This window comes from Anneissia japonica, unplaced genomic scaffold, assembly GCF_011630105.1.
Source record: "Anneissia japonica isolate Jap-2015-1 unplaced genomic scaffold, ASM1163010v1 scaffold3217_len398964_cov164, whole genome shotgun sequence".
In the NCBI taxonomy this organism is placed as follows: domain Eukaryota; kingdom Metazoa; phylum Echinodermata; class Crinoidea; order Comatulida; family Comatulidae; genus Anneissia; species Anneissia japonica.
The window spans coordinates 156,442-167,720 of record NW_022750884.1 but is presented as its reverse complement, the minus strand read 5'-3'; the positions used below and the strand labels follow the sequence as shown (position 1 = coordinate 167,720).

At 32.4% G+C, this 11,279-nt stretch overlaps 1 protein-coding gene across 1 annotated transcript in view; it reads right to left on the bottom strand.

The window, feature by feature from the left end:
- Positions 1 to 1,891: 1,891 nt before the first annotated feature.
- Positions 1,892 to 11,279, bottom strand: part of LOC117121568 (dehydrogenase/reductase SDR family member 1-like) — a 17,974-nt gene continuing 8,586 nt past the window's right edge. Inside the window, exons 5-9 of the mRNA XM_033266808.1 lie at positions 10,124 to 10,203; positions 7,433 to 7,565; positions 5,936 to 6,064; positions 5,219 to 5,291; positions 1,892 to 3,457 (exon numbers count right to left, since the gene is read on the bottom strand). Coding sequence (XP_033122699.1) covers positions 3,243 to 3,457; positions 5,219 to 5,291; positions 5,936 to 6,064; positions 7,433 to 7,565; positions 10,124 to 10,203 — 630 coding nt within the window. The 3' untranslated portion in view covers positions 1,892 to 3,242. The remainder of the gene's footprint in view (positions 3,458 to 5,218; positions 5,292 to 5,935; positions 6,065 to 7,432; positions 7,566 to 10,123; positions 10,204 to 11,279) is intronic.

Sequence of the window (11,279 nt, the reverse complement as noted above, 5' to 3'; positions counted from 1 at the left end):
AAAATTGGACAGAACGGCAAAAAACCAAAACGGAAATAAGTCAAAACGGCAATGAGGAAAACGGCAAAAAACCAAAACAGCAACACTTTTCAACCAGAACGGCAATAAGTCAAAACGGTAATAAGTCAAAACGGCAAGACCGAAACAGCAATAGGCCTAAGTTCAAAACGGCAATAAACCAAAATTTATAGGCCTACGTTTATTTTTATCAAAACTATATTTATATTTCCAATAATTTGTGTATTTTGATATGATACCAGCAGAGACGATAGCTAAATGGTGGCATGTGCAGAGGAAGTTACAACATAGTTGTATTAACTTCAAAATGCAGACAAAATAAGGCTAAACAATTTATGTCATAAAAGTAAAAATGCACGAAAGAAAAAAATAATAATAATAAATAACACTTTAAAGAAGAAGAGGAACAACAATAATAATAATAATAATAATAATAATAATAATAATAATAATAATAATAACAATAATAATAACAATAACAAAAATAACATACAATACAATACAATAGTAAAAAGAATGCTATAAAACCAGTTAACATTTAAATAATTAAAACCTTAAAATACAGATAATATGAGGCTAAAAATTTATGTCATAAAAGTAAAAAACGGCAAGGGAAAAAAAAAATAATAATAATAAGTAAGACTTTAAAATAACGAAATAATTATTAGTCATGGATATGTAATAAAAAAAAAAAAAAACAGGTGGCGCTTCAGTCTTGGCATTGATTTGCTCCTTTGCCGTTTTGGTCTATTCCTATTGCCGTTTTGGTAGTTGACATTGCCGTTTTGGTCTGTTGCCGTTTTGGTACTTATCATTGCCGTTTTGGTGTATTGCCGTTTTGGTTTTTTGCCGTTTTGTCCAGAAACCGTCAAAACCAGAACCTTTGACTTTCATTAACCAACTGTGACCCAGTCTCCACAGCAACCATTGTTACACTTGCTGTGGGAAATCCAGTGGTGGCCCCATCAGGAAGAGCTGCCTCCTCCCTCCCCCCGTTGGGCAGAAAACCACAATTCGTTGTTGAGAAAAAAAAAATGTACATGTATAATCCACATGTTAGTAGACTTTTCCCACTTTTTTAATAGGGGTGGGGGATCCCCCACTTCCGTTCGGGACATTGTACCCCCTATCGGGCAAATCCTGGCGCCACTACTGAGTCAATCATGAATACGCAGTTTTAAATGTAACAAAACTTTCAGTAAGAACAGTTACTTAATTCAGAATACAGGTATCCTCCGATTAAAGACCACATTTGGGACTATTTCCAAGGTCTTTAGCAGTTGGTCTCTAAATAGAATAATAAAGACAAGACGTTTGCTAATTTGGGACAACAGAATAGTGGTCTTTAATTGGAGGGGTCTTCAATGAGGAAGACCTATTTCCAAGGAATTTTAAGCACATGCGAAAAAAAAAAAACATCCCAATTATGATCATCCAATTATGCTAAAGTAAGTATTATGATTAACTCTTAAAATGTTAAGTCAGGTGTTTGTTTCTATTAAAAGTGAATAGGAAGTAGTAGTTCAGCATAATTTGTCACTATTTTTATGTTTTAAGGATGTAACGAGTTATAGTAGTTGCTGGAAGTCAAATTAATGTTATCTGGAATGCCAGGCACTCGTCTGAGTGGGTAAATTGTCATTATTTGTAATTGTTTTTCTTGTGTCAAATTCTTTCTATTGTGTTTTTTTAATAAAGAATGATTTTACACTTTTGTTCATTGAAATGTCTGGAGCTAACCCAATTTGAAGTACAGTATTACGCGTCTAAGAAGTCCCACTAAGTATTTTATGTCTTTGAACATTATTGTTGTATTTATTTTATCTTTGAATTAATTAAATGAATTATTATATAAAAAATTACACACAATGGGTTTCTTTGTATGATCCAGATTTTATTACCTTGTAATATATTTTACTGACATAATGTTTCTATATATTTATATTCTATTTGGTACTGTATTTGTATTTAAAAGGCATTACGTATCAAATAAAATAGCCTACTATTCACACATTGTAATTCAATAAATTTTTCTTATCGAGTCTATTCACGAGTTCATACTCTGTGGAGATGTCAATTTAGTTCTTAAAAAACTAAAAAGTACGATCCTTGTGTAGTGTTGAAAGGATTGGTAGGAACAGGGCCGTGACATTCAATAAATTAATAATATTAATAATATAGAGATTCATACTGCGCCTTTTGCCAAGGAATACAAGGTGCTGGTGATGATGTTAACATTACCCTTGGTCATTGGATCCATAATCAATCCAGCACAAAGTGGTGCAACCTCCTCCACTCCCTGGGGAGTACTCCTAATCATGTGTGCAATTTAATGCTGATACAGAGTAATACTTGCATTGCCACATCATCCTAGCAGGTACAGGTACCCATTTATACTCCTGGGTGGAGAGAGGCAAACGTAAGTAAAGTGCCTTGTTCAAGGACACAAGTAATGCGAAGGGCGTCGGTCCTGATACCAACACAGCATATTTTTTAATTTTATTAAAAAATATAACAATTACCTCAGCAAACTTTATAATGTTCATGAAGTTTATTTATTTACACATATTTATACAGGACACAATTTCAGACAACATGCAACAGTCTGTTTTTTTTTAAATAGCCCTGTTTAAGCAAAATATCAGGAAAGGTATTAAGTTGTACAGTAGTTATTTACTGCATGTTAAGATAACGTTACAGCAACAAACGTAAGTAAAGTGCCTTGTCCAAGGACACAAGTAATGCGAAGGGCGTCGGTCCTGATACCAACACAGCATATTTTTGAATTTCATTAAAAAATATAACAATTACCTCAGCAAACTTTATAATGTTCATGAAGTTTATTTATTTAAACATATTTATACAGGACACAATTTCAGACAACATGCAACAGTCTGTTTTTTAAAATAGCCCTGTTTAAGCAAAATATCAGGAAAGGTATTAAGTTGTAGTTAGGTACTGCATGCTAAGATAACGTTACAGCAACAAAGCAATGTTACAAAGTACTGTATTTAAATAGTGTTACAAATACGTATTTTTGGTTCTACAAAAACAAGTTTGGTACACCAAACTAGGACGTTATTAAAACTATATTACAATGTAACACTGTTAGCTAGGATGTCATAAATTTAACTGTTTAAAAATAAAACAAAATTAATTACAATCTCATTAAATTTTCGGTTGTTATACTTCAAATTTCAAACAAGGGATAAAAATCATAGTTATCAAAATTTGTGGGTTGCGCACGATATCAGCCAGAAGGGAACTTTAATAAATCCTGGAATACAAGCCGCTAACCATGTTCTATTAACCATCTTCAATAAGTCTTTAACTCGACGGTATGAAGGCGGAACTTGTCCATTAATGTCTTTAAATCCATACTCATCTGCAAGGTCTACTGTCAAAAAGATTCGACCAGTTTTCTTCATTATGTTTTGATCTGTAGAGAGAAAAGGTGAAAAATATGAGAGGGAATTGAACCTTTGTTGTATGATAATATTAGATAATATTAGATAATAATAATAATAATAATAATAATAATAATAATAATAATAATAATATTAATAATAATAATAATAATATGTCACTGAGTCAGACTTAAGGGGAATTAAGTCAGACTTAAAGGGGAATATCCTTTGTGCTATTTTTCTCTTAACATTATTTTTTTAATTGTTCTCCAAATTCTCCATTGTCTACTTTCTCCTTAAGGCAGGTTTTAGTAACATAATAATAATAATAATAATAATATTATAAGTATAAAAGTAAAAGATTAACAATAATGGAAAATCTATTTTTATTCATTTGTTTATTTATATAGTATAAGTATATCCTTGCCGAGCCACTAAGGCACATAGGGATGGAACTTATCCAAAGTTTCTGTAGTGTGAAGCGGATGCAGGTTACTCAAGCAATTTGCTGGTACCCATTGGTACAGCTGGGTAGATTGAAGCAATGTAGATGAAGTGCCTTGCTCAAGGACACAAGCGAAATTCACAGTGAAGGATTGAAACCCTGCGCCAAACCACTTCCACCCCCCAAACCTCTTATCTATAGTGCCTTTCTTTAAGCGCTTCTTTCAAAGCTCATTGGCTCTCCATGCTTACTATTTTATCAAACCAGGAATGCCAGAACAATAAAACCAGCAATAACTCATCATATACCATCATTTAAAGGGGCAAGCCATATGCCAGTACACTAAAAATAATTTCAATTTCATATTGAATTGCTTAATTTAAATAATATTTCAAAATAAGTTATTAACTTACAACTAAAAATTTGTATGAGAAAAAAAATTCAAAGTCACTGAACGGATATCTTTAATACTTTTCCTGTATTCTTTTACATCGACCCTTATGTTGGCTGGTTATCATTTTAAGGATTGTTGTAGTAAAATTTCTGTAGTAAATCATCAAACGGTTTTTTTGGCAGGCAGGAGTCCTGTCAAGACTCTGAAATTGTACTGGACAAAAAAACTGTTGTATGCATATATATAGTCATGATATGCTTATATATGATGCACCCAGCGCTTAAAACCCCCTTTCCCGGCAAAATTTAATTAAAAAAAGAATTTTTTTAGAAAAAATGCATATGCATTACTCTAATTATCATAAACCATGGAAAAATATTGGCATACATTTTAGTTTTACACCAAAGGATAAACAAATGAGAAATAGAGGCTATTTCTCATAGAAGAAATTACCATTTTCTCAACAAATTCTTCGTTACTAGGCAAATTCAGAGGTTGTATATTGCATCCGCTGGAATGCTCTCACTTTTTTGTATACTTTATACAGTCAATAAAATGCGTCATCTTTAATGAGACTAGTTTCTGTACTTCGCATCTCCCACACTGCGGTTGATCGAGTAGGCCTGAGATGTTTAATTGTCAAAATCTCGTTCAAAATAATTTTTTGAACAAATTTGAAATAATTCATATGAAATATCATATTTCACATATTTCACTAAATTGAGGTAAGCCTGCGTTTATTTTTTGTGTGGAACACAAAAAAAAAAAATCAACTTTCAGTCTTATTTTACATTTTTCTCATGTTTAGGAATGTCTAAATTCAGGTAAAGTAGCAATTTCTTATTATAATTTTAAATCTTTATAACAATAACATATATAAAAAATTATCAGATTTTTCTTAAAAACTGAAATTTTACTGGGAATGTGGCTTTAACACATCTGATACCAACTTACCTGCAGCTAAATGAGCTATAGCAATTCCAGGGAATTCAATAGTTTCACCATTCACAACTGCATTCTTTATTTGCTGTAAAGAAGACAATGGAAACAAAGTTTTTAATGAATGATAAATCAATAATAATTAAATAAAATAAGGCAGATGTATAATACAATTAAATGAACAGCAGTTACAGGGAATTAAATAACTATTCAAAAATGTTCCTTTTAATTCATTGTAAAGACAACATCGGAAAAAATAACTTTGTCTTTTTATTATATTAAAGGCAAGACTTTTTTTATACCTTGTTTCGTGAACCCACTGCCTGCCAATAATAATTTTGAATGAAAATATAATCTTATTTTTGGCCAATTAGTACACCCGCTGCCACAAAAAAACGGAAATAAAAAAAAAAGTTTTTCTTTATTTTTATTACGGCCTGCGCTGCATTAAAATCTCCAAAAAATAAGATATGTATATTTTTTCCTCATAAATTTAAAGCATTTTACCATCTCATTAATACTACACTTTTTATTCAATTCATTTTATTTTTATTTTCTCCTCATTGTCTCGAAGTTGTGAAAAAGAAACCATTTGCTAAATAAGAAGACTAATGTTTATTTTTATTTTCGCCCTCGTCTTACGATCTATAAAATTCGCATTTACATTTGCTTTGCTTTTTTGGTGTAGGCAGGAGACATTCATGTTTGCAATTCAAAGGTCAATGAACTTACCCTATCAAATGTGAAATCATTGATCTTGTCCATGAGCGTTTCTGTTTGTACAGCACCAGGCCATATTGACACAAATGCTATGTTGTGTTTCCTCAACTCAAATGCACAGTCTGCAGCCATTCTATCACACTTAAAAAATGAAAATTAAAAAGTAAATTATTATCAACAATTTAAATTGATTTATTCATAATTACATTCATACTTACTTTAACCATTCTTTATTGATATTTCAAGATAAATATACAAAAGAAAAGAAATTTACAAAGGCTATACTATTGGGAATAACAACAGTTATGGCCCTGTCACACCTTGAAGATTTAGCCAGCTATTCCGACGTATGAAAAATTGGGCCGATACGCTCGCATACTTTGAATAAGTTATGGGCAAGTTTTGTAGAAGTTAAGAGCATGCTGAAGCATGTTGGTATTATGTCGGAATACGGCAAGTATGTTGAAAAATTGTGCATGCACCAAATTTTCCGACGTATGCCAGCGTTGGGTCATATGTGGCCATAAATTGTAGGTAAGTTACTCATAAAGTTGAAGTGCCTCAATGTCTAGCGTACTACCAAAAACTTATTTCTTACTTATAAGTAACATGCTTTGAACCTATGTACAACTTATATCAAACTTTCTCCAATGCTTATAGATGTATGTAGACGTATTTGACGTGTTCCGGACGACCACAGAACTTACTGAACATGGCTCTAACTTACAGCTACTGTATATAGCGTATTTGAAGCGTTTAGGGAGATTGTATAAAAATTGGACGATGTTAATACGGTGGTTTTGATATTGTGATGTCTAGTGCGGTTATGATTTGAATCGACGAGCGGCAGCTTTTTTATAAGCTCCGTCACATGATCGTCGGCAATACGCTGCCGTGCTGTGCTTAAGTTAAACTATCGTTGGGCATAAGTTGTGAACGTTATTGCTAATATGTTATGTAAACATCCAACTCGTTATGAATACGCTGTGTATAAGCCCAAGATAGAAAAAAAAATATCGATAGTTCAGCGTATGCCAGCGTTTTTGAGAAATTTTGATACGTCGGCATACGCTGTCTAAATCGTCAAGGTGTGACAGGGCCATTAGCAATATTCACACCAAATGTTGGAATTTCTAGCTTAGAGCCAATTGCTTCTTCTTCTGATACCTTAAAGATTTTTCCTTTCTTTTTAAAAATACCTAAATATTGATAATAATGAGAACAACAAAAAACAACAGCAGCAGCAAGAACAGCAGCATCAGCTGCAGCAACAACAACAACAATAATAATAATAATAATAATGACAATGTGATGGGTTCTTAAAGTCTGTGCACGCATGGAGGTATATATAATACCTCCATGGTGCAAGTCAATCATATACCTCAAAAATAACACAAAGTAGTTTGAATCTTGTATCAACATTAACTAAACCAAGATAGGCATTGCAAAACTTAACTGTGTAAAGTTCATTATCACAAGCTTTCAAGAGCCGATTTCACCTTTACTTACCGCTTCCTTTCCCACACCATATGGAACATTGAACAAATAGCGTAGACCACCAGCAGAAGACACATTTACAATAAGGCCTTGCTTTGCAGGAACCATCAACTTGGCTGCCTCTATTGCTGCTAAGAAATGACCCCTATAAAATTAAGTAATAAAATAGTTAATTAACAATTAACAATCTAATATTAATAATTATTTTAAAGTCCCGAAGTTTACCTGTCTGCTTAAGTCGAATCCAAAATGGCATTGAAAAATTGTTCAACTTAAGCCGGACACTCACCATGTCGTACTACCATCGCACGACAAATCTAACTCTGCCCCCCTGTGAGCGCTAGACCATGTGACACCGTCTGCTGATTGGCGGTGGTCGTCTGAATGGATCATCATTAAAAACAAATTGTTGCGCGCGTTATCTCCCATCAGTTCCCCCCATTTTAAGACTCCTACACTGTTGCAGAGATAAACTATAGATGGCTAAGGTACTGTAACCTGAAAGTTTTAACATATATAATTAATGCAATACAACAATACGCTATTTTAAGTAATTAAAACATAAACAATTTCAGCCAATAATTGAATACTGTATGTACAGTAATAAAAGAAACTGAATAACAATAAAATTTTGATGGGAATTAGGAAAATATTCTTATTTATTTTTATATGATAATCTAAAACCAACAAAATATACCTCCCCATTCCAAAAATGTATTTGAACGTTTGAATTTTTAAAAAAAATGGTGCGTACAATTGCGTTATATTATAGTCTGACCATGTATGTACAGCTATAAATAGGTTGTGCCTTATCCTACAAAAGGCATACTAACCACCTACCCCTAGGCCTAGGTTGGCAGATCGACAAACTAGGTTTAGCCTTAACTAATAAATAATTATATAAAATTAAAAACACTGTTTTTGATTTGACGTAGTAAACATAATTTTCATACGAAAGTGCGTTCTTCAAGCCTATCAGTTCATCAATTCATGGAAGGAAACTATGTATCAAACTACTCAATATTGGAATATAATAATATATTGTCTATGTCTTTTGATTCTTTTTCTGTATGCACACACATAATAGGCCTATTAATGTAATAAGGATGAGATTAAAATACATGACCTTTGTCAAGAGGGGGAAATCCTTGAATTTTGAAGAACTTAAAAGTCATTAACAGACATCTCAAAAGCGCATTTCCAGCCATCTAGGAATCAAAATTTTTCCGGGGAGGACCTGATCCCCTTTTTGGGGGGTTTTTTTGGACATATTTTGAACCCCCTCATTCAAATAATGGATCCATCCCTGCAATTCCGTAACACACTAATTCCTGCCTGATTTTAGCAATAGTTCCTTTATTCACACCTACTGTAGCTTGTTAAGGTTTATTAATATCAGAAAATAGTTACAGTATTGCTTTAGGGCAGATATTTGAAATTCAGTATTACAAAACATGCCTGAGGACTACACCGTATCTGTTTTAGCATGGTGATAAAATTACACCATTGGGAGATAGCTTAAATTGGTAGCTTCAAAATGATACCAAACTTGCAGGGATTACCTCAAAAGTTAAAAATTTAAATTACATTCAAATAAAACACAATTTGATGTTGCATGCCACTTTTGTGGTAAAATAAATAAATTACAGTAGCATTAATTAAGACTTCAGAAACCCAGTTGTGAATATTATTTACAATACTTCTATAATTCTGTTTTGTGCAGCACCTGAAATTGTGCTTATTACCTATTGTATTTTAGAGTAATTTTTAATGTCTTATGAAACACAAGAGAAGAGGCTAAAATTTCTTTGTACTGTAGTTTAAAACACTGTAAAAACGTACTTCTACCAGACTGTATTAAGGTTAGTTCTTGCGAGTCAGTTACCACTTTACTTGGGGTAGTTGGAAATTAAATTAAAACTTGCTTTGTTGGCCCGCTAGCTGTTTTTGATGTTTCATTTTCCATATAAGGGCAATTTCCGACATGACACATTCATGATTCGAGAGGGAAACACAAGTCATTAAGACTTTGATAGTTCTTAGTTTATAGTTTAGCTATTTTTTTTATACCAGGTACAGTAGTGGATTTGGGGGAGTGGGAGAGAAATAAATAAATGTTGAGGGCAGCAGAACAAAACGTGATTAAATTGGAAAACTCAAGTCTCTGCGAATCCCCACATGAAACTTAATGGTAAATTAGATGTCACCACAACTCCCTACGACTGGAAAGGGTTAAAGGTTTAAATTAACAAACACAATATTACAATACAATAAAATACATTTTTATAAATTCATCCTACATAGGGCAATTCAAAAAAAGGATCTTGATTACAAAGCTTAAAAATGTTTAAAAAACATTTAAAACACTATTATTATAACACAATTAAATCACTCACAATTTTTATTGGTTATTGTGTAAAAGTCGACTGGCTACTGGAACAAATGAATTTCTCTTACCTGTTAGTTTTGCATGCAGGACATCGAAAACGTCGACCATGAGGCAAAAGCTCAAACTCACTGAACATAGCATGAGTTACATTTTGCTACGTAAATGTCTACCTAATAATTTGGAACTTAAGTTAACAATTTTTTGAATTTCTTTCTGGTAGGACTATGAAACCAACAAATAAAAGAAGAGGTTAAAACACTCTCAATAAATGAAATAATACAGTATTATTTATAGGATACATTTGATGGGCTTACCTTAATCCCACTGTGTTTACTGTGTCCCACATATCATCAGGTTGTTCCCAGAATGGCTTACCAATGTTTGACATGATTGCCTGTCAATCAATCAAAACAAACCATATGAAGGATGCATAGTAATTAATTTAAATTAAGTTCTATTAAATTTAAATTAATTGAAATCTAGTGAAAAGTTTATAATTTGAATTTTAAAATTGACTTACCAGCCAATATAAGGGTCTATGTGAAGAAAGGATTGTTATTATACATTGTTAAATTTTCTAGTTCTAATTTTACTATAAAAACCACAAAATGTACCGTCCTTTTCATATTAATCATGTTACTATGTTTTATTTTTACTGAAATTGATATTACTTAATCAATCAATAAACATTCATATTGTCATTTTTCTTCTACAATATCATGGGTGTAGGTTAAAATACTAAAAATATCCTTTAACCCTTACGCTGCCAGCTCTTTTCTTATTCAGTCAACCAGAGCGCCAGCTGGTAACATTACCTCTAATCCCCTGTGCCAGCTAATTATTTAACAAGGTCACCGTAATGCTTATTTTTGTATATTATTTGCTCAATAATTCGGGAACTATTCAGATCATGAAAATATAAATCTAAAAACAATTAATCAGCATTAGTTGGTTTGTACATATAAGCTTTTATTTCTGCATTTTATTTATTATTTAGTGAATAAATGATAGGATTATTTTGTCAAGGCCTATCACAAATAGTATATTGGGCCTAGGCCTATTAGCAGAGTATGTGTTTTCGAAGTCAAAATACTTGCTGATGAAAATCAAAATAACGAATCCTAGGCCTACGTATATTTACTAACATTACCATCACAGTTTAGGCCTAGCTAGGCCTACGCCTAGCTATGCCTAGGACCAGAACATCGTTTTTTTATGTCATGACGAAATTCTTCCCCTTAGAAGAAACGGTCACTGGTGGGTTGGATGATTGATTGCTAATTGCCTGCATGCTGCCTAAACGGCCTTCACATGAGTAAACAATTTAACAACCTTGGTAGTAGGAGAAAATCTGACACAGTTCAGCCAATACTGCTCTAATCATGGTCAAATTTCAGAAAGTATACACAATTTCTGAATCTAATGTTATTATTTAAAACATAAAATGTTTTAAACCAAAATCCGACCATA